This window comes from Periophthalmus magnuspinnatus, chromosome 8, assembly GCF_009829125.3.
Source record: "Periophthalmus magnuspinnatus isolate fPerMag1 chromosome 8, fPerMag1.2.pri, whole genome shotgun sequence".
NCBI lineage: Eukaryota > Metazoa > Chordata > Actinopteri > Gobiiformes > Gobiidae > Periophthalmus > Periophthalmus magnuspinnatus.
Window position 1 is genome coordinate 11,260,970 of NC_047133.1, and position 23,668 is coordinate 11,284,637.

The 23,668-nt window shown below is 45.1% G+C and overlaps 1 protein-coding gene and 6 gene segments (V, D, J or C); all 7 read left to right on the top strand.

Annotated features, from left to right (window-relative positions):
• The first annotated feature begins 1,300 nt into the window (after positions 1-1,300).
• On the top strand, positions 1,301-1,785 carry LOC117374749 (immunoglobulin heavy variable 2-26-like). The segment is given in 2 exon segments: positions 1,301-1,343; positions 1,427-1,785. Coding segments are annotated over 2 exon segments (402 nt in total).
• Positions 1,786-3,002: 1,217 nt separating this feature from the next.
• Positions 3,003-3,439, top strand: LOC117375158 (immunoglobulin heavy variable 2-26-like). The segment is given in 2 exon segments: positions 3,003-3,045; positions 3,129-3,439. Coding segments are annotated over 2 exon segments (354 nt in total).
• A 1,151-nt stretch (positions 3,440-4,590) lies between these two features.
• LOC117374750 (immunoglobulin heavy variable 3-33-like) lies at positions 4,591-5,145 on the top strand. The segment is given in 2 exon segments: positions 4,591-4,730; positions 4,801-5,145. Coding segments are annotated over 2 exon segments (372 nt in total).
• Positions 5,146-6,148: 1,003 nt separating this feature from the next.
• Positions 6,149-6,627, top strand: LOC129456470 (Ig heavy chain V region 5A-like). The segment is given in 2 exon segments: positions 6,149-6,191; positions 6,266-6,627. Coding segments are annotated over 2 exon segments (405 nt in total).
• Positions 6,628-7,643: 1,016 nt separating this feature from the next.
• LOC117374751 (immunoglobulin heavy variable 4-59-like) lies at positions 7,644-8,128 on the top strand. The segment is given in 2 exon segments: positions 7,644-7,686; positions 7,770-8,128. Coding segments are annotated over 2 exon segments (396 nt in total).
• A 6,795-nt stretch (positions 8,129-14,923) lies between these two features.
• LOC117374752 (immunoglobulin heavy variable 3-33-like) lies at positions 14,924-15,362 on the top strand. The segment is given in 2 exon segments: positions 14,924-14,969; positions 15,040-15,362. Coding segments are annotated over 2 exon segments (369 nt in total).
• A 2,514-nt stretch (positions 15,363-17,876) lies between these two features.
• The window catches only part of LOC117375009 (immunoglobulin mu heavy chain-like), a 103,389-nt gene continuing 97,597 nt past the window's right edge, over positions 17,877-23,668 (top strand). The window contains exons 1-2 of the mRNA XM_055223584.1: positions 17,877-17,919; positions 18,005-18,290. Of these exons, the coding sequence (XP_055079559.1) occupies positions 17,877-17,919; positions 18,005-18,290 (329 nt within the window). The remainder of the gene's footprint in view (positions 17,920-18,004; positions 18,291-23,668) is intronic.

Genomic DNA, 23,668 nt, shown 5'->3' on the forward strand with positions numbered 1-23,668 from the left:
GTTTATTCATGATTATGATTTAGTCTTATCTGGTGTAGGTTATTTATTTGGCAGCAAAATAACATAAAGCCTAAGAATGCTTAAAATACTGTTAAGTGGCAAATTAGACAATTAATAGTAATTTACATTTAGCTTCCGGCTGCCTTGTAGTTGGAGGAGGCTCATCTGTTTGCACAGCCTGCTTGAGCCAGGAAACGGTATTGTCCTTAACTTTGAATCAGCATGTAGAACAAACTCACAAACCCCCTCCTCTCCACAGCCCCATAGAAATATTGTATCGTCAGAGTCTACTGTTATAGATACAGTCTGGTGATAATGAACACACTGATCTCCCTGATGAGGCTGTTACAACATTAACATGACTTATTTATGATTCTCTGTCCAGTATGTTTGTTTATGCCCAATGTTGAGTCTGCATGTTTGAATCACACTGAGAAAACATGATTTTGTTATAATTTCTGAAGCTCCTCCCTCGGGAATTCCACTCCTTAAAACTTTTTGAGAAAATAAATGTATGTCCACAAGACGAATGCAGGTGGATTATGAGAGGTGCTTATGGAGGTAAGACTTTTTAAATATTTCACACACTTTCTGGCTTTAAATGCAGTCTTTGTAAATGCATGGTTGTGTTTGCTTTATTTAAAATTAAGGTCAATATAAGGCTGGTTTCCACAAAGCAAGTTGTTAGCATGACTGTTTATCTACAAGAGTGCAAGAACTGTACTAAGATTTGAATGTATTTCCTTGACAGAGTCTGCAAACATGAAAGAGTGAGTGGGACCCATCAGGAAAGTTTAACCACCATGTCTCACCCCTTGGTTCAGCACGGACACAGTACACCAGTTTGGTATATCCATGTCTGCACACCATGATCTCTCCCCTGCGCCGTTTGGTTCACTGCACATATTTGAACAGACTGGCTCCTCTTTTTTTCTTTAATTATAATTGGAAAAAACTGTGGGTGAACAAGTATTTGAAGAAAACCTTTTTATTGTGGAGAGATGATGGAAATACATAATAAACAGGTGTTTGTGGGAAAAGATGAATGATTAAAGAAACATTACTTTACCTCATGCCCACAGTGACCAGGAGTCAGGAAGAAAGAAGCTCATCCCAAGTTAGTCAAAAACATGCAAAACTTGCCTTCACCAATCCCCAATATTAATATTTTTGCTCTAAAGTAATTTTTGGATTTCTAATAAATGCTCCTCCCTGTTAGTTTGAATACAAACTCCTGCTGTGCTCCTGTGTGTCTATATAAGGCCCATGTGAGAGTGTGACAGTGCACTCCACATTGATGATGTTGTCTGTAGCTCTTCTGCTGCTGCTGGCAGCTGGATCCTGTAAGTCTCTGTTCACATCAGTAAACTCTGGTACAACTAAACAGCACAGTTTGATCCTCAATATTGTGCTCTGTTCTCCACAGGTGTGAAGTGTGAGACACTGACACAACCAGCCTCTGTGACTGTGCAGCCAGGACACACTCTCACCATCTCCTGTATTGTCTCATACTCTGTTGGCACATCTACCCACTGGGTCAGACAGCCTGGTGGACAAAGCCTGGAGTGGATCGGTTATCACTGTTCTGGATGTACTGGAGCACGGAAAGATTCACTGAAGAACAAGTTCAGTATAAATGTAGATTCTTCAACCAAAACAGTGACTCTGACTGGACAGAACATGCAGCCTGGAGACACTGCAGTGTACTACTGTGCTCGGGAGCCACAGTCACACAAAGTATATCTAGAGCTGTACCAAAACTCATCAGATTGTTATTCACTATAAGCACCAGAGGAGGAGCCCTCACACCACTAACATCATTTGCCAAAAGTTGAGTAATGACAAGTCTGTGGTATCACTTTCCTTCTTTCACAGATGTGAAACAATGATGAATTTTGTATTGGAATTATACAGCCCCATACTGCATTTGAAAAAAATATCAGATAAAACACAAAATTGTTGGTACCCTTCGGTACAAAGGACATTCTCCCAGAAGCCACAAACCTTCTCGGAGAATGTCCTGTAGACAGATGAGACAAGAATGGAACTTTTTTGCCAAGGCACATGAGCTCTATGTTCACAGATGGAAAAATTAAGCATATCAAGCTAAAGAAACATGTCATCTTGAAAAGGCCAAAGTGGGCCAAAATACCTGCTGAGAGGTGCAGAAGTCTCATTGACAGTTACATGTATCATTTGTTTGCAGTGACTGCCTCAAAAGGTTGTGCAACAAAATATTAAGTTAATTGACAAACTTGAAGATTGCCCGTGAGATTTAAATTACTGCATAAATGTTTGTTTGTTTTTCTTTTTAATGGGTGGAGTTATGCAAATGGATCAAATAAATAAAAGCAGAAGGTGAAAAATTTGCCTGTGCAGTTGCAGCATGTTGTCAACAGATGCATTTGCTGACTCCCATTGAGACAATAAAAACACAACAGGTCAATGAATCTGAAACCTCCTATTTTAAAAATAAGAAATTGTTTTTGTTATGCTTATGCAAGCATGTGTGCTTGAGTGAATGAATGTAAAACAACCATAGCAGTAAATTAAAAACAAAACAACACAATATACTGAAGCATTATATTTATAGAGTGTAGTCTCTTGTCTTGGCACTAGAGGAGCTGATTGTTTCTTCCAGGTTTTCTTCTTACTGTTCATTTGTGTCCAGGGTGAGAAATTGAATGTTTTGAGAGTATAGTCAGTATACTGCCATAAGGTCGTAAATGTGCAGTCACACACAACTTCAAACAGAAGAAAAGGAGAGTACAGTAAATAATAAAAGTTTCATGTGACCACAGGTCAACACCAACAAAAACAATCAGATGTGACACAGTTCAAAAATAACCATAGATATTTCCACAAATATGCTCAAACATATATTTTCTTTTTAGTTTCTCACAAATGACCCTCCCTGTTATTTTGAATACAAACTCCTGCTGTCCTCCTGTGTGTCTATATAAGGCCCATGTGAGAGTGTGACAGTGCACTCCACACTGATGATGTTGTCTGTAGCTCTTCTGCTGCTGCTGGCAGCTGGATCCTGTAAGTCTCTGTTCACATCAGTAAACTCTGGTACAACTAAACAGCACAGTTTGAACCTCAATATTGTGCTCTGTCCTCCACAGGTGTGAAGTGTGAGACACTGACACAGCCAGCCTCTGTGACTGTGCAGCCAGGACGCACTCTCACCATCTCCTGTACTCTCTCCTACACCGGCTACAGCACTGCATGGATCAGACAGCCTGCTGGGAAACCAATGGAGTGGATTGGACACAATTGTGCAGGATGTACAGCTACAATGAAAGATTCACTGAAGAACAAATTCAGTATAGAGCATCCCTCCAGTAACACAGTGACTCTGAATGGACAGAACATGCAGCCTGGAGACACTGCAGTGTACTACTGTGCCAGAGCACCACAGTCACACAAAGTATAGCTAGAGCTGTACAAAAACACATCATTGTTATTCAGAGACTTGTTTAACTGCAGCTGGATGTGTGGTGTTATCTTCCTCTTATAATAATATATTGTATTTGTAAATGGTGTTTTTGCATATAGTGGTTTCTCTACAGAATTGTATAACATTGTTTTACATCTTTCAAAGAAGATATGCATTTTGTTTACGTTAAATTGCCTTTGGTAAATCTAACTGGCAAAGACACATTTAACCTGCCCACTGTCTTTCAGGAGTTGTTACACCAGATGCACTTACTAATGCCTAATGGAGGAACAAAGAGACAACACGTCAAGTTATCTGAAATATTATACCATTCATCCATTATTTTATCTGCATTTACTGGATTCTTCTCCTGCTCTGTACAGTGCATAAATGTCATTAAAGTCCATGGTAATACAGTTGTTTTAGACACAAACACAGTAGGAGTCCTTGTGCCACTGCAGCATTAAGAACACTGATATTTTCATGTCGGGACATACAGCTGCATTTAACAAATTATTAATGCCTGAAGTGAATTAATGAAAAACAAGGATTGTCGTGGGAGAGTGAACCTGTACAAGATCATAGCTGTAAAGAAGGTTACATGTTTGACTTTGAGGAGAACCTGAAATAACTTGTGATAGTTAGAATGAAAAGGAGTGAGTGTGTTTGGTGATACTTACATGTCTCAGTGATAGTTATGGCAAACATGATATCAATTCCATCACAAACAATTTACAATGGTCATGTCTGGGTACAGTCCTCTGTGTTAATTGAGTTGAACACAGGAGGAGTGCATCTGTGTGCCACCTCTGCATTATGAACACTGATATTTTCACCACGTGTCACTATGTCCATAAACAGAACAGCGATTCACAAACACAAGGTGGATTGAACCTTTGAAACTTTGAAACACGCCTAGACACACTGCTTGTACACACAGCCTCATTAGGCAAACCCATGACTCAAGTGAATTAATGTGAAACAACTGCAGCAGAACATTAAAAACACAACACCGTGTGCTGATGCAATATATTTCTAGAGTGTAGTCTCATGTCTTGGCACTAGAGGAGCTGATTGCTTCTTCCAGGTTTGCTTCTACTTGTTGTGTCCAGGAAACGGTATTGTCCATAACTTTGAAGTAACCTCACAAACCCCTCCTCTCCACAGCCCCATGTAAATATTGTTTCCTTAGAGTCTACTGTTATAAAGTGACAGAGACATCCTTTTTAACACAGTCTGATGATGATGAACACACTGGTCCTCCTGATGGGGGCGCTCACCCTGCCCTGTGAGTTCATTTCTCCACAAATCCAATATGTGTGAAATGTGTGTGTATTTAAGTTGTTTTTATTTGTCAGATGTGAGTTGCCAGATCCTCCAGTCCATTCCCTCTTCTCCGGTGCTCAAAACCCCTCAGGAGTCTCTCAATCTTTCCTGCAGTGGAGCTGGGTTTAACTTTAGTAGCTACGGGATGCACTGGATCAGACAAGCTGAAGGAAAAGGGTTGGAATGGCTGGGGCTCATTTATTACGATGCGAGTAAGACGATCTACGCAAGCAGCTTTCAAGGACGCATAGAAATCAGCAGAGACAATGGCAAAAGCTTGGTGTTTCTCAGACTGTCCAACCTGCAGCCTAAGGACTCTGCTGTGTACTACTGTGCTGGATACACAGTGGTTTGACTTTATTAAAAGGCTGTACATAAACCAGCACAGCCTCCAGGGGGCAGTGTATGATGGGAAATATTTGTGCCAAACATGTGTAGTAAATGTTACAGGCAGCTGGACTTGTGGTTTTACCTTCCTTTTTCACTGCCCTTTTATCAATATATTTTTATTATAACGCTCCTATTGGTTTCTCAGATGTGTAATAGTATCTCATGTGGCATTACACAGTGGGATTGTACATATAAAAAGTATTTTCACTGAAACCTCACTGACTCCATATTTTTTCATAGTATTTTTTATCATTGTTATATTTCTTAATAAACAGGACAATTCATATTAAAGAACATACAATATAAACAGGCAAGTAGCCCACGGACTCATTCCCATTTGACTGACTACAAATACACAACAACAAACATGGGAAATAATGTGGGAAATAATGAATGAATAAAACATTATGTGACGTCGGCCTACAGTGAAACTCATTCCAAATTATATAAAAAAAAATGTGCAACACACCAATCCTCACTGCCCAATACAACTACTGATACTTTGCAGCTGATGTCATCAACATTCACTGAGAGTGTGATGCTAACTGTAGGCTCTGCTCTGTCTGAGGCTTTATTAGACTTTAATCTGAGCTTTATTTTTACACAATCTGACTATAAAGAAGAACATTGGAGATACATTTAAAACACCCCCAGTTTGATGTCACTGCAAAGTATCAATTGAGTTTTACTAATTTTTTTGAATTTCAAAAAATCACCCTCCCTGTCAGCCGCCACACAGTCTGTGCACTTTCCCAGTCAGAAATGACAAGAGACTGAAATGTCTCCTGTGATGCCTTTATGAAAGGGAAGGAGTCTCTTTTACTGAACTGGCCTCACTGATGATTATACCAAACTTGAATGTTGCCAGTGAGATTTTAAATATTTCTTTTTTTTTTATTTTTTTTTTTTATGGGCGGAGTTAACCAAATGATCAAAGAAACAAAAGCAGAAATAGGGAGTTGTCTCCATGAGAACAGCATGAGTCCAACCATGAGGAGTGTGTGTGTGCTGCTGCTGCTGGCTGTCGGACACAGTGAGTTTGACTGACTCAATATGGCTGACTGTTGACTGGATCACACTCACTGTTTCACACTGTTTCCTCCACAGGTGTGAAGTGTGAGACACTGACACAACCAGCCTCTGTGACTGTGCAGCCAGGACACACTCTCACCATCTCCTGTACTGTCTCATACTCTGTGAGCAGCTACTACACAGCATGGATCAGACAGCCTGCTGGGAAAGCACTGGAGTGGATTGGATATCATCTAGCAGGATCCACACTGTACCTCAAAGATTCACTAAAGAACAAATTCAGTATAAATGCTGTTTCCTCCGGTAACACAGTGACTCTGACTGGACAGAACATGCAGCCTGGAGACACTGCAGTGTACTACTGTGCTCGGTATCCACAGTCACACAAAGTATATCTAAAGATGTACAAAAACACACAAGGCTGTTATTTGCTGTAGTCACCAGAGGAGGAGCTCTCACACCTCTGAAATCATGTGTTAAGATTTGATAAACTGCAGCTGGACCTGAGGTGTCAACTTCCTCTTTTCAGAATATAAATACAATATTTGAAAATGTTGTGGTTGTATTTGCATTAAGTTCTCTGTTTTGTTTTAAATTCACACAGTCACTTGTATTACAAAGAGCATATGCATTTTATTTAAACTTTTTAAACTGTCTTTGATAAATCCATCTGACAAAGGCACATTTGAGCTTTTAAGAAATGCAACTTTGCTGAAAAACCTGCCTGTGCAGTTGCAGCATGTTGCCATCAGATGCATTTGCTGACTCCCATTGGGACAATAAAGACACAACAGGTCAATGAATCTGAAACCTCCTACTTTAATAATAATTATTATAATTTGTTTTTGTTATGCTTATGCAAGCATATATGCTTGAGTGAATAAATATGAGTGAATAAATATAAACCAACTATAGCAGTACATTAAAAACAAAACAACACAATATACTGAAGCATTATATTCATAGAGTGTAGTCTCTTATCTTGGCACTAGAGGAGCTGATTGTTTCTTCCAAGATTCTTCCAAGTTTTCCTCTTTGTGTCCAGGTTGTTGTGAATGAATGAAGAGAAATTGAATGTTTTGAGAGTATAGTCAGTATACTTCCATAAGGTCGAAAATGTGCAGTCACACACAACCTCAAACAGAAGAAAAAGAGAGTACAGGAAAATTAATAAAAGCTTCATGTGATCACAGGCCTTCAGTGAAAACAGCTGATGATGATGATCAGAAGTTCTGATGTTAAACAAAACATGTTCAACACCAACAAAAACAATCAGATGTGACACGGTTCAAAAATAACCATAGATATTTTCACAAACATGCTCAAACATATATTTTATTTTTAGTTTCTCACAAATGACCCTCCCTGTTAGTTTGAATACAAACTCCTGCTGTGCTCCTGTGTGTCTATATAAGGCCCATGTGAGAGTGTGACAGTGCACTCCACACTGATGATGTTGTCTGTTGCTCTTCTGCTGCTGCTGGCAGCTGGATCCTGTAAGTCTCTGTTCACATCAGTAAACTCTGGTACAACTAAACAGCACAGTTTGATCCTCAATATTGTGCTCTCTCCTCCACAGGTGTGAAGTGTGAGACACTGACACAGCCAGCCTCTGTGACTGTGCAGCCAGGACACACTCTCACCATCTCCTGTACTGTCTCATACTCTGGCTACTACACTGCATGGATCAGACAGCCTGCTGGGAAACCAATGGAGTGGATTGGACACAATTGTGCAGGATGTTCAGCTACAATTAAACCTTCACTGAACAACAAATTCAGTATAGAGCATTCCTCCAGCAACACAGTGACTCTGAATGGACAGAACATGCAGCCTGGAGACACTGCAGTGTACTACTGTGCTCGGTATCCACAGTCACACAAAGTATATCTAGAGCTGTACAAAAACACATCAGGCTGTTATTCACTTTAACTACCAGAGGAGGAGCTCTCACAACATTGAAATCATTTTCTAAAGGTTGTGTAACGGCAACTGGTGTGTGGTGTCACCTTCCTCTTTTGTAACTTTTGCATATTTATTATACAGTGTATGTGTATATATGGCGATTTTGTGTTGAAATTATGCAGCCCATACCACATTTGAAATTTGTTTTAATTAAAATATGAAATTGAAATGAATTAATTAATAATACCATATCACAGGTCAGGACAAATGAAACTAGTATCTATGTTATATTTAAAAATCCAACTATTCTTCCATGTTGTGCATGTGCAACTGAGTAAGGCCATTATGAACAGTCCAACAATCAACTCTGTAGCACCCCAGGACTGTGCACTTTCCCCCCTGCTCTTCTCCAAAATCAGTCAGAAATCACTTGTAAATGTGAAGAGTTGCATTGCCAAATCAGATGTCTCCGTTTTGGCAATCAAAAATGTACCATTTTCTAGAGATATTATCAATGACAATAATGTAAAGTGGATTTGATCAAGAAAGGGACAATATTTTGATAGCAGTAAAATATATTTGGCTTTTGAAAATATTAGAATAAACTGCAACCCTGCGATGAGTGTTATATTGCAATTATCTGTTTTTGCAAATTTCTTCAAGTGGTTTTGATAAGAGACTGAAATATCTTGTGTGATGGTCTGTGTTTTTTTAATGGGTGGAGTTATGCAAATGAATCAAAGAAATAAAAACAGAAAAAAGGAGTTGTCCCAATGATAACAGCATGAGGAGTGTGTGTGTGCTGCTACTGTTGGACTCAGTGAGTTTGACTGACTCAATATGGCCGACTGTTGACTGTTGACTTCCCCTCCCCGAACCGCCACCTTAACATGGTGGAGGGGTTTGAGCACCCGAATGATCCTGGGAGCTATGTTGTCGGGGGCTTCATGCCCCTGGTAGGGTCACCCATGGCAAACAGGTCTTGGGAGATGGGTCTGACTAAGAGCGGTTCAGAAGCCCAACATGAAGAGGAAAAGATCAAGGCCAGTTACGTCGCCCGGACTGGCGTTACCGGGGCCCCACCCTGGAGCTAGGCCTGGGGTGGGTGCTCGGCCTGGTGGCCGGGCCTTTCCCCACAGGGCCCGGTCGGGCCCAGCCCGAAGGAACGACGTGGGGCCGTCCTCCCGTGGACCCACCACCTGCGGGAGGAGCCATGCGGGGCGGGTGCAGAGAGATCCAGGTGGCAGTCGAAGGCGGGGACCTCGACGACCGGATCTCCGGACATGGAGACTAGCTCTGGGGACATGGAATGTCACCTCACTGGGGGGGAAGGAGCCTGAGCTTGTGCGGGAGGTTGAGCGTTACCGGCTAGATATAGTCGGCCTCACCTCCACGCACAGCTTGGGCTCTGGAACTCAACTTCTTGAGAGGGGTTGGACTCTCCATTTCTCTGGCGTTGCCCGCGGGGAGCGGCGGCGGGCTGGTGTGGGCTTGCTCATTGTCTCACAGCTCAGCCGCTGCATGTTGGGGTTCACTCCGATGAACAAGAGGGTCGCGTCCCTGCGCCTTCGGGTCGGGTACAGGTCTCTCACTGTTGTGTCGGCCTACGGGCCAAACAGCAGTGCAGAGTACCCGGCCTTCTTGGAGTCCCTGGGAGGGGTACTAGACAGTGCACCAACCGGGGACTCCGTTGTTCTCCTGGGGGACTTCAACGCCCATGTGGGTAACGACAGTGACACTTGGAGGGGTGTGATTGGGAGGAACGCCTCCCCGATCTGAACCCGAGCGGTGTTTTGTTATTGGACTTCTGTGCTAGTCACAGCTTGTCCATAACAAACACCATGTTCGAGCACAAGGGTGTCCATCGGTGCACGTGGCACCAGGACACTCTAGGTCGGAGGTCGATAATCGACTTTGTTGTCGTGTCATCTGGCCTCCGACCGCGTGTCTTGGACACTCGGGTGAAGAGAGGGGCTGAGTTGTCAACTGATCACCACCTGGTGGTGAGTTGGATCCGCTGGCGGAGGAGGAAGCCGGACAGACATGGCAGGCCCAAGCGCATTGTGAGGGTCTGCTGGGAACGTCTGGCAGAGCCCTCTGTCAGGGGGGTCTTCAACTCCCACCTCCGGGAGAGCTTCTCCCTGATCCCGAGGGAGGTTGGAGACATGGACTCCGAGTGGGCCATGTTCTCCACCTCTATTGTCGATGCGGCTGCTCGTAGCTGTGGTCATAAGGTCTGCGGTGCTTGTCGCGGCGGCAGTCCCCGAACCCGGTGGTGGACACCGGAAGTAAGGGATGCCGTCAAGCTGAAGAAGGAGTCCTATCGAGCCTTGTTGGCTCGTGGGACTCCTGAGGCAGCTGATGAGTACTGGCAGGCCAAGCGTGCCGCGGCTTGGGCAGTCACAGAGGCAAAAACTTGGGGTTGGGAGGAGTTCGGGGAGACCATGGAGAAGGACTATCGGACGGCCTCAAAGAGATTCTGGCAAACCGTCCGACGCCTCAGGAGGGGGAAGCAGTGCTTCACCAACACTGTTTACAGTGCGGGGGGAGAGCTGCTGACCTCGACTGGGGATGTTGTCGGGCGGTGGAAGGAATACTTTGAGGATTTCCTCAATCCCACTGTCACGTCTTCCGAGGAGGAAGCAGAAACTGGGGACCCAGAGGCGGACTCGTCCATCACCCTGGCTGAAGTCACTGAGGTGGTTGGCAAGCTCCTCGGTGGCAAGGCTCCGGGGGTGGACGAGATCCGTCCTGAGTACCTCAAGTCTCTGGATGTTGTGGGGCTGTCTTGGCTGACACGTCTCTGCAACATCGCGTGGCGGTCGGGGACAGTACCTGTGGAATGGCAGACCGGGGTGGTGGTCCTTCTGTATAAGAATGGGGACCGGAGGGTGTGTTCCAATTACAGAGGAATCACACTCCTCAGCCTTCCCGGTAAGGTCTATTCCAGGGTACTGGAGAGGAGAATCTGACCGATAGTCGAACCTCGGATTCAGGAGGAGCAGTGTGGTTTTCGTCCTGGTCGTGGAACACTGGACCAGCTCTATACTCTCCATCGGGTCCTCGAGGGCTCATGGGAGTATGCCCAACCAGTCCACATGTGTTTTGTGGATCTGGAGAAGGCATTCGACCGTGTCCCTCGTGGTGTCCTTTGGGTGGTGCTCTGGGAGTATGGGGTCCGGGGCTCTTTGCTAAGGGCTGTCCGGTCCCTATATGACCAGAGCAGGAGCTGTGTTTGCATTGCTGGCAGTAAGTCAGACCTGTTCCCGGTGCATGTTGGACTCCGCCAGGGCTGCCCTTTGTCACCGGTTCTGTTCATTATATTTATGGACAGAATTTCTAGGCGCAGCCAGGGGCCGGAGGGGGCCTGGTTTGGGAACCACAGGATTTCATCTCTGCTGTTTGCAGATGATGTTGTCCTGATGGCTTCTTCGAGCCAGGACCTGCAGCAGGCACTGGGGCGGTTTGCAGCCGAGTGTGAAGCGGCTGGGATGAGAATCAGCTCCTCCAAATCTGAGGCCATGGTTCTCGACTGGAAAAAGGTGGTTTGCTCTCTCCGGGTGGGTGGTGAGTCTCTGCCCCAAGTGGAGGAGTTCAAGTATCTCGGGGTCTTGTTCACGAGTGAGGGAAGGATGGAGCGGGAGATTGACAGGCGGATCGGTGCAGCGTCTGCAGTGATGCGGTCGCTGTATCGGTCCGTTGTGGTAAAGAAGGAGCTCGATTTACTGGTCAGTCTACGTTCCTACCCTCACCTATGGTAATGAGTTCTGGGTAATGACCGAAAGGACAAGATCGCGGATACAAGCGGCTGAAATGGGCTTCCTCCGCAGAGTGGCCGGGCGCACCCTTAGGGATAGGGTGAAGAGCTCGGTCACACAGGAGGAGCTCGGAGTAGAGCCGCTGCTCCTACACGTTGAGAGGAACCAGCTGAGGTGGCTCGGGCATCTGCTCAGGATGCCTCCTGGACGCCTCCCTAGGGAGGTGTTCTGGGCATGTCCCACCGGGAGGAGGCCCCGGGGAAGACCCAGGACACGCTGGAGGGACTATGTCTCTCGGCTGGCCTGGGAACGCCTTGGGGTCCCACCGGAGGAGCTGGAGGACGTGTCCGGGGTGAGGGAAGTCTGGGAGTCCCTGCTTAGACTGCTGCCCCCGCGACCCGGCCCCGGATAAGCGGAAGAAAATGGATGGATGGATGGATGTTGACTGAGTGACACACAGTGTTTCACACTGTTTCCTCCACAGGTGTGAAGTGTGAGACACTGACACAGCCAGCCTCTGTGACTGTGCAGCCAGTGCACACTCTCACCTTCTCCTGTATTGTCTCATACTCTGTTAGTAGCTGCAGAACACACTGGCTCAGACAGCCTGCTGGGAAAGGCCTGGAGTGGATTGAAGGTCACCATGCAGGATGTATATCAAAGAAACTCTGATCAACAAGTTCAGTATAAATTTATACACTTAACACAGTGACACAGTGACACTGAGTGGACAGAACATGCAGCCTCGAGACACTGCAGTGTGCTACTATGCTCGTGAGACACAGTCAAACAAAGTATATCTAGAGCTGTTCAAAAACTCTTGTGTGGAAATAACTTAACACTGCAAGCAGCTAAAATGTATTTTTACTCCATGATCATCTCACATATTGATTACTGTCTCACTACATGGTCACTCGCATGCCCCACATCTCTGAAAATCATAGAGAGCCTCTACAAAAAAGCTTTAAAAACACTGGACAAAAAAACATTGTCACATCACCACTGCCATATTCGGTACAAATATAAATTACTGCATTTTCAAAACACGATCAATCTAAAATCAGCATGTTTGATCTATAAAGTTCTGCATTCTCTCGCTCCTCCACCAATAAAAGAATTTATCAAGAGTAAAGAAAACACACAAAGAACCACACAAGCCTCCACCAGAGGAGATATGGTCATACCCCACAGACGTACCACCTTTGGTCAGATGGTCCTGTCTGTCTGAGGTGGGAACCTGTGGAATAGCCTCCCTTTAACTCTGAGGGAGTGCCCAACATATAATTCATTTAAGGCTCAACTAAAAAACTGGCTCTGGGCAAACCAAACTTGCACACATTAGGTGAGAGGCTCTTTATTATATATTGTGTATCCTTTATGGACCGTTTTAGTATTGTATGCTGCATGTGGGTCTGGATAATGAGCTGAGTGAATGTTAATGGAGTTTTGTGCAAAGTGACTAAGATTGTAAGATTGTATGGTTGAAAACTGTATTTAAGGCCTGATCATTGTTTAATGTAAATTTTATTGTTGTTGTATTTTTGATCCCTGTGACCCTGACCCATGGGACTACGGATGGAAATTAGCTGTATGGCTACAATCCGGCGTGTTTACATTCGTGCTTTTGTCATGTATGGTCATTAACATGCACTGTCCCAATCAAATAAAGAAATAAAGAAATAAAGAAAATAATATAATTTATTATAGTCACCAGAGGAGGAGCTCTCACAGCACTGACATCATTTATTAATGGTTAGTGTTATGTAAGATCTGTAAAATAGGTAAATAGCATGGTTGAAGACTATATTTGTACGCTGGTGCATATTGATCAGTAAATAGTAATATTGTAAACTAATTACTAACAAGACAGTTTAAAAAGTTTTGGGAAGTTTTATCTTTCCACAAGCCCACAAGCGTCTGTGTTGCGAATCAGCATCACCAGTTTGATTGTAGATGGAGTAACCTCTGGCACAGATGTTTAGTTTGCCTTTAAAATTATAATTGAACACATAGATGATAAAATTAGTGGAGATAAACTACAAGATTAAATATTGGGAGAAAATTTAAATTCTCTTTATAAATATAAACATTGTGCTGGTACAAAAACACACCAGTGTTATTCACTATAGCCACCAGAAGAGGAGCTCTCACATCAGTAAGATAATAATATGTTAAGACCTGTTTAATTGCAGCTGGATGTGTGGCGTCATCTTCCTTCTTTCAGGCAAACACAGAGATCACTTGTGCATGTCATTTTCATGAACACCTGAAATGCCTTATCTGATAATTACTATGAAAAGGAGGGAGTCTATTTGGTAATACTTAACATGTCTCAGTGATGGTCATGGCACTTTAATAATGAAAGTGAGTCAGTCATAATACAGAAATACTCTTGGATGTACTATATTTTTATAAAATTTATTTAAAAACGGGAACACATGGGTCATCTCTCTCTTGAGGAGAACCTGAAATAAATTGTGATAGTTAGAATGAAAAGGAGGGAGTCACATCACAATGAACCTCTTGGTGTGTATTGTGCATATTCCTTCACAAACATTGCACTTGGGTCATGTCTGGGTACAGTCCTCTGTGTTAATTGAGTTGAACACAGGAGGAGTGCATCTGTGTGCCACCTCTGCATTATGAACAATATGATATTTTCACCACGTGTCACCATGTCCATAAACAGAACAGCGATTCACAAACACAAGGTGGATTGAACCTTTGAAACTTTGAAACACGCCTAGACACACTGCTTGTACACACAGCCTCATTAGGCAAACTCATGACTCAAGTGAATTAATGTGAAACAACTGCAGCAGAACATTAAAAACACAACACCGTGTGCTGATGCAATATATTTCTAGAGTGTAGTCTCATGTCTTGGCACTAGAGGAGCTGATTGCTTCTTCCAGGTTTGCTTCTACTTGTTGTGTCCAGGAAACGGTATTGTCCATAACTTTGAAGTAACCTCACAAACCCCTCCTCTCCACAGCCCCATGTAAATATTGTTTCCTTAGAGTCTACTGTTATAAAGTGACAGAGACATCCTTTTTAACACAGTCTGATGATGATGAACACACTGGTCCTTCTGATGGGGGCGCTCACCCTGCCCTGTGAGTTCATTTCTCCACAAATCCAATATGTGTGAATTGTGTGTGCATTTAACTTGTTTTTATTTGTCAGATGTGAGTTGCCAGATCCTCCAGTCCATTCCCTCTTCTCCGGTGCTCAAAACCCCTCAGGAGTCTCTCAATCTTTCCTGCAGTGGAGCCGGGTTTAACTTTAGTAGCTACGGGATGCACTGGATCAGACAAGCTGAAGGAAAAGGGTTTGAATGGCTGGGGCTCATTTATTACGATGCGAGTAAGACGATCTACACAAGCAGCTTTCAAGGACGCATAGAAATCAGCAGAGACAATGGCAAAAGCTTGGTGTTTCTCAGACTGTCCAACCTGCAGCCTAAGGACTCTGCTGTGTACTACTGTGCTGGATACACGGTGGTTTGACTTTATTAAGAGGCTGTACATACACCAGCACAGCCTCCAGGGGGCAGTGTATGATGGGAAATATTTGTGCCAAACATGTGTAGTAAATGTTACAGGCAGCTGGACTTGTGGTTTTACCTTCCTTTTTCACTGCCCTTTTATCAATATATTTTTATTATGACGCTCCTATTGGTTTCTCAGATGTGTAATAGTATCTCATGTGGCATTACACAGTGGGATTGTACATATAAAAAGTATTTTCACTGAAACCTCACTGACTCCATATTTTTTCATAGTATTTTTTTATCATTGTTATATGTCTTTATAAACAGGACAATTCATATTAAAGAACATACAATATAAACAGGCAAGTAGCCCACGGACTCATTCCCATTTGACTGACTACAAATACACAACAACAAACATGGGAAATAATGTGGGAAATAATGAATGAATAAAACATTATGTGACGTCGGCCTACAGTGAAACTCATTCCAAATTATATAAAAAATGTGCAACACACCAATCCTCACTGCCCAATACAACTACTGATACTTTGCAGCTGATGTCATCAACATTCACTGAGAGTGTGATGCTAACTGTAGGCTCTGCTCTGTCTGAGGCTTCACTAGACTTTAGTCTGTGTTATATTTTTACACAATCTGACTATAAAGAAGAACATTGGAGATACATTTAAAACACCCCCAGTGTGATGTCACTGCAAAGTATCAATTGAGTTTTACAAATTTTTTTGAATTTCAAAAAATCACCCTCCCTGTCAGCTGCCACACAGTCTGTGCACTTTCCCAGTCAGAAATGACAAGAGACTGAAATGTCTCCTGTGATGCCTTTATGAAAGGGAAGGAGTCTCTTTTACTGAACTGGCCTCACTGATGATTATACCAAACTTGAATGTTGCCAGTGAGATTTTAAATATTTCATAATTTTTTTTAATGGGCGGAGTTAACCAAATGATCAAAGAAATAAAAGCAGAAATAGGGAGTTGTCTCCATGAGAACAGCATGAGTCCAACCATGAGGAGTGTGTGTGTGCTGCTGCTGCTGGCTGTTGGACACAGTGAGTTTGACTGACTCAATATGGCTGACTGTTGACTGGATCACACTCACTGTTTCACACTGTTTTCTTCACAGGTGTGAAGTGTGAGACACTGACACAGCCAGCCTCTGTGACTGTGCAGCCAGGACACACTCTCACCATCTCCTGTACTGTGTCTTATGCTATTACATCTGGAGGTCATTACACAGCATGGATCAGACAGCCTGCTGGGAAAACACTGGAGTGGATTGGATATCATCGAGAAGCATCCACGCTGTACATCAAAGATTCACTAAAGACCAAATTCAGTATAAATGCCGTTTCCTCCAGTAAAGCAGTGACTCTGACTGGACAGAACATGCAGCCTGGAGACACTGCAGTGTACTACTGTGCTCGGTATCCACAGTCACACAAAGTATATCTAAAGATGTACAAAAACACACAAGGCTGTTATTTGCTGTAGTCACCAGAGGAGGAGCTCTCACACCTCTGAAATCATGTGTTAAGATTTGATAAACTGCAGCTGGACCTGAGGTGTCAACTTCCTCTTTTCAGAATATAAATACAATATTTGAAAATGTTGTGGTTGTATTTGCATTAAGTTCTCTGTTTTGTTTTAAATTCACACAGTCACTTGTATTACAAAGAGCATATGCATTTTATTTAAACTTTTTAAACTGTCTTTGATAAATCCATCTGACAAAGGCACATTTGAGCTTTTAAGAAATGCAACTTTGCTGAAAAACCTGCCTGTGCAGTTGCAGCATGTTGCCATCAGATGCATTTGCTGACTCCCATTGGGACAATAAAGACACAACAGGTCAATGAATCTGAAACCTCCTACTTTAATAATAATTATTATAATTTGTTTTTGTTATGCTTATGCAAGCATATATGCTTGAGTGAATAAATATGAGTGAATAAATATAAACCAACTATAGCAGTACATTAAAAACAAAACAACACAATATACTGAAGCATTATATTCATAGAGTGTAGTCTCTTATCTTGGCACTAGAGGAGCTGATTGTTTCTTCCAAGATTCTTCCAAGTTTTCCTCTTTGTGTCCAGGTTGTTGTGAATGAATGAAGAGAAATTGAATGTTTTGAGAGTATAGTCAGTATACTTCCATAAGGTCAAAAATGTGCAGTCACACACAACCTCAAACAGAAGAAAAAGAGAGTACAGGAAAATTAATAAAAGCTTCATGTGATCACAGGCCTTCAGTGAAAACAGCTGATGATGATGATCAGAAGTTCTGATGTTAAACAAAACAAGTTCAACATCAACAAAAACAATCAGATGTGACACGGTTCAAAAATAACCACAGATATTTTCACAAACATGCTCAAACATATATTTTATTTTTAGTTTCTCACAAATGACCCTCCCTGTTAGTTTGAATACAAACTCCTGCTGTGCTCCTGTGTGTCTATATAAGGCCCATGTGAGAGTGTGACAGTGCACTCCACACTGATGATGTTGTCTGTAGCTCTTCTGCTGCTGCTGGCAGCTGGATCCTGTAAGTCTCTGTTCACATCAGTAAACTCTGGTACAACTAAACAGCACAGTTTGATCCTAAATATTGTGCTCTCTCTCCTCCACAGGTGTGAAGTGTGAGACACTGACACAGCCAGCCTCTGTGACTGTGCAGCCAGGACACACTCTCACCATCTCCTGTACTGTCTCATACTCTGGCTACTACACTGCATGGATCAGACAGCCTGCTGGGAAACCAATGGAGTGGATTGGACACAATTGTGCAGGATGTACAGCTACAATTAAACCTTCACTGAACAACAAATTCAGTATAGAGCATTCCTCCAGCAACACAGTGACTCTGAATGGACAGAACATGCAGCCTGGAGACACTGCAGTGTACTACTGTGCTCGGTATCCACAGTCACACAAAGTATATCTAGAGCTGTACAAAAACACATCAGGCTGTTATTCACTTTAACTACCAGAGGAGGAGCTCTCACATTGAAATCATTTTCTAAAGGTTGTGTAACGGCAACTGGTGTGTGGTGTCACCTTCCTCTTTTGTAACTTTTGCATATTTATTATACAGTGTATGTGTATATATGGCGATTTTGTGTTGAAATTATGCAGCCCATACCACATTTGAAATTTGTTTTAATTAAAATATGAAATTGAAATGAATTAATTAATAATACCATATCACAGGTCAGGACAAATGAAACTAGTATCTATGTTATATTTAAAAATCCAACTATTCTTCCATGTTGTGCATGTGCAACTGAGTAAGGCCATTATGAACAGTCCAACAATCAACTCTGTAGCACCCCAGGACTGTGCACTTTCCCCCCTGCTCTTCTCCAAAATCAGTCAGAAATCACTTGTAAATGTGAAGAGTTGCATTGCCAAATCAGATGTCTCCGTTTTGGCAATAAAAAATGTACCATTTTCTAGATATTATCAATGACAATAATGTAAAGTGGATTTGATCAAGAAAGGAACAATATTTTGATAGCAGTAAAATATATTTGGCTTTTGAAAATATTAGAATAAACTGCAACCCTGCGATGAGTGTTATATTGCAATTATCTGTTTTTGCAAATTTCTTCAAGTGGTTTTGATAAGAGACTGAAATATCTTGTGTGATGGTCTGTGTTTTTTTAATGGGTGGAGTTATGCAAATGAATCAAAGAAATAAAAACAGAAAAAAGGAGTTGTCCCAATGATAACAGCATGAGGAGTGTGTGTGCTGCTACTGTTGGACTCAGTGAGTTTGACTGACTCAATATGGCCGACTGTTGACTGTTGACTTCCCCTCCCCGAACCGCCACCTTAACATGGTGGAGGGGTTTGAGCACCCGAATGATCCTGGGAGCTATGTTGTCGGGGGCTTCATGCCCCTGGTAGGGTCACCCATGGCAAACAGGTCTTGGGAGATGGGTCTGACTAAGAGCGGTTCAGAAGCCCAACATGAAGAGGAAAAGATCAAGGCCAGTTACGTCGCCCGGACTGGCGTTACCGGGGCCCCACCCTGGAGCCAGGCCTGGGGTGGGTGCTCGGCCTGGTGGCCGGGCCTTTCCCCACGGGGCCCGGTCGGGCCCAGCCCAAAGGAACGACGTGGGGCCGTCCTCCCATGGACCCACCACCTGCGGGAGGAGCCATGCGGGGCGGGTGCAGAGAGATCCAGGTGGCAGTCGAAGGCGGGGACCTCGACGACCGGATCTCCGGACATGGAGACTAGCTCTGGGGACATGGAATGTCACCTCACTGGGGGGGAAGGAGCCTGAGCTTGTGCGGGAGGTTGAGCGTTACCGGCTAGATATAGTCGGCCTCACCTCCACGCACAGCTTGGGCTCTGGAACTCAACTTCTTGAGAGGGGTTGGACTCTCCATTTCTCTGGCGTTGCCCGCGGGGAGCGGCGGCGGGCTGGTGTGGGCTTGCTCATTGCCTCACAGCTCAGCCGCTGCGTGTTGGGGTTCACTCCGGTGAACAAGAGGGTCGCGTCCCTGCGCCTTCGGGTCGGGTACAGGTCTCTCACTGTTGTGTCGGCCTACGGGCCAAACAGCAGTGCAGAGTACCCGGCCTTCTTGGAGTCCCTGGGAGGGGTACTAGACAGTGCACCAACCGGGGACTCCGTTGTTCTCCTGGGGGACTTCAACGCCCATGTGGGTAACGACAGTGACACTTGGAGGGGTGTGATTGGGAGGAACGCCTCCCCGATCTGAACCCGAGCGGTGTTTTGTTATTGGACTTCTGTGCTAGTCACAGCTTGTCCATAACAAACACCATGTTCGAGCACAAGGGTGTCCATCGGTGCACGTGGCACCAGGACACTCTAGGTCGGAGGTCGATAATCGACTTTGTTGTCGTGTCATCTGACCTCCGACCGCGTGTCTTGGACACTCGGGTGAAGAGAGGGGCTGAGTTGTCAACTGATCACCACCTGGTGGTGAGTTGGATCCGCTGGCGGAGGAGGAAGCCGGACAGACATGGCAGGCCCAAGCGCATTGTGAGGGTCTGCTGGGAACGTCTGGCAGAGCCCTCTGTCAGGGGGGTCTTCAACTCCCACCTCCGGGAGAGCTTCTCCCTGATCCCGAGGGAGGTTGGAGACATGGACTCCGAGTAGGCCATGTTCTCCACCTCTATTGTCGATGCGGCTGCTCGTAGCTGTGGTCGTAAGGTCTGCGGTGCTTGTCGTGGCGGCAATCCCCGAACCCGGTGGTGGACACCGGAAGTAAAGGATGCCGTCAAGCTGAAGAAGGAGTCCTATCGAGCCTTGTTGGCTCGTGGGACTCCTGAGGCAGCTGATGAGTACTGGCGGGCCAAGCGTGCCGCGGCTCGGGCAGTCACAGAGGCAAAAACTTGGGGTTGGGAGGAGTTCGGGGAGACCATGGAGAAGGACTATCGGACGGCCTCAAAGAGATTCTGGCAAACCGTCCGACGCCTCAGGAGGGGGAAGCAGTGCTTCACCAACACTGTTTACAGTGCGGGGGGAGAGCTGCTGACCTTGACTGGGGATGTTGTCGGGCGGTGGAAGGAATACTTTGAGGATCTCCTCAATCCCACTGTCACGTCTTCCGAGGAGGAAGCAGAAACTGGGGACCCAGAGGCGGACTCGTCCATCACCCTGGCTGAAGTCACTGAGGTGGTTGGCAAGCTCCTCGGTGGCAAGGCTCCGGGGGTGGACGAGATCCGTCCTGAGTACCTCAAGTCTCTGGATGTTGTGGGGCTGTCTTGGCTGACACGTCTCTGCAACATCGCGTGGCGGTCGGGGACAGTACCTGTGGAATGGCAGACCGGGGTGGTGGTCCCTCTGTATAAGAAGGGGGACCGGAGGGTGTGTTCCAATTACAGAGGAATCACACTCCTCAGCCTTCCCGGTAAGGTCTATTCCAGGGTACTGGAGAGGAGAATCTGACCGATAGTCGAACCTCGGATTCAGGAGGAGCAGTGTGGTTTTCGTCCTGGTCGTGGAACACTGGACCAGCTTATACTCTCCATCGGGTCCTCGAGGGCTCATGGGAGTATGCCCAACCAGTCCACATGTGTTTTGTGGATCTGGAGAAGGCATTCGACCGTGTCCCTCGTGGTGTCCTTTGGGGGGTGCTCTGGGAGTATGGGGTCCGGGGCTCTTTGCTAAGGGCTGTCCGGTCCCTGTATGACCGGAGCAGGAGCTGTGTTCGCATTGCCGGCAGTAAGTCAGACCTGTTCCCGATGCATGTTGGACTCCGCCAGGGCTGCCCTTTGTCACCGGTTCTGTTCATTATATTTATGGACAGAATTTCTAGGCGCAGCCAGGGGCCGGAGGGGGCCTGGTTTGGGAACCACAGGATTTCATCTCTGCTGTTTGCAGATGATGTTGTCCTGATGGCTTCTTCGAGCCAGGACCTGCAGCAGGCACTGGGGCGGTTTGCAGCCGAGTATGAAGCGGCTGGGATGAGAATCAGCTCCTCCAAATCTGAGGCCATGGTTCTCGACTGGAAAAAGGTGGTTTGCTCTCTCCGGGTGGGTGGTGAGTCTCTGCCCCAAGTGGAGGAGTTCAAGTATCTCGGGGTCTTGTTCACGAGTGAGGGAAGGATGGAGCGGGAGATTGACAGGCGGATCGGTGCTGCGTCTGCAGTGATGCGGTCGCTGTATCGGTCCGTTGTGGTAAAGAAGGAGCTCGATTTACTGGTCAGTCTACGTTCCTACCCTCACCTATGGTCATGAGTTCTGGGTAATGACCGAAAGGACAAGATTGCGGATACAAGCGGCTGAAATGGGCTTCCTCCGCAGAGTGGCCGGGCGCACCCTTAGGGATAGGGTGAAGAGCTCGGTCACACGGGAGGAGCTCGGAGTAGAGCCGCTGCTCCTACACGTTGAGAGGAACCAGCTGAGGTGGCTCGGGCATCTGCTCAGGATGCCTCCTGGACGCCTCCCTAGGGAGGTGTTCTGGGCATGTCCCACCGGGAGGAGGCCCCGGGGAAGACCCAGGACACGCTGGAGGGACTATGTCTCTCGGCTGGCCTGGGAACGCCTTGGGGTCCCACCGGAGGAGCTGGAGGACGTGTCCGGGGTGAGGGAAGTCTGGGAGTCCCTGCTTAGACTGCTGCCCCCGCGACCCGGCCCCGGATAAGCGGAAGAAAATGGATGGATGGATGGATGTTGACTGAGTCACACACACTGTTTCACACTGTTTCCTCCGCAGGTGTGAAGTGTGAGACACTGACACAGCCAGCCTCTGTGACTGTGCAGCCAGTGCACACTCTCACCTTCTCCTGTATTGTCTCATACTCTCTCAGTAGCTGCAGAACACACTGGCTCAGACAGCCTGCTGGGAAAGGCCTGGAGTGGATTGAAGGTCACCATGCAGGATGTATATCAAAGAAACTCTGATCAACAAGTTCAGTATAAATTTATACACTTAACACAGTGACACAGTGACACTGAGTGGACAGAACATGCAGCCTCGAGACACTGCAGTGTGCTACTATGCTCGTGAGACACAGTCAAACAAAGTATATCTAGAGCTGTACAAAAACTCTTGTGTGGAAATAACTTAACACTGCAAGCAGCTAAAATGTATTTTTACTCCATGATCATCTCACATATTGATTACTGTCTCACTACATGGTCACTCGCATGCCCCACATCTCTGAAAATCATAGAGAGCCTCTACAAAAAAGCTTTAAAAACACTGGACAAAAAATCATTGTCACATCACCACTGCCATATTCTGTACAAATATAAATTACTGCATTTTCAAAACACGATCAATCTAAAATCAGCATGTTTGATCTATAAAGTTCTGCACTCTCTCGCTCCTCCACCAATAAAAGAATTTATCAAGAGTAAAGAAAACACACAAAGAACCACACAAGCCTCCACCAGAGGAGATATGGTCATACCCCACAGACGTACCACCTTTGGTCAGATGGTCCTGTCTGTCTGAGGTGGGAACCTGTGGAATAGCCTCCCTTTAACTCTGAGGGAGTGCCCAACATATAATTCATTTAAGGCTCAACTGAAAAACTGGCTCTGGGCAAACCAAACTTGCACACACTAGGTGAGAGGCTCTTTATTATATATTGTGTACCCTTTATGGACCGTTTTAGTATTGTATGCTGCATGTGGGTCTGGATAATGAGCTGAGTGAATGTTAATGGAGTTTTGTGCAAAGTGACTAAGATTGTAAGATTGTATGGTTGAAAACTGTATTTAAGGCCTGATCATTGTTTAATGTAAATTTTATTGTTGTTGTATTTTTGATCCCTGTGACCCTGACCCATGGGACTACGGATGGAAATTAGCT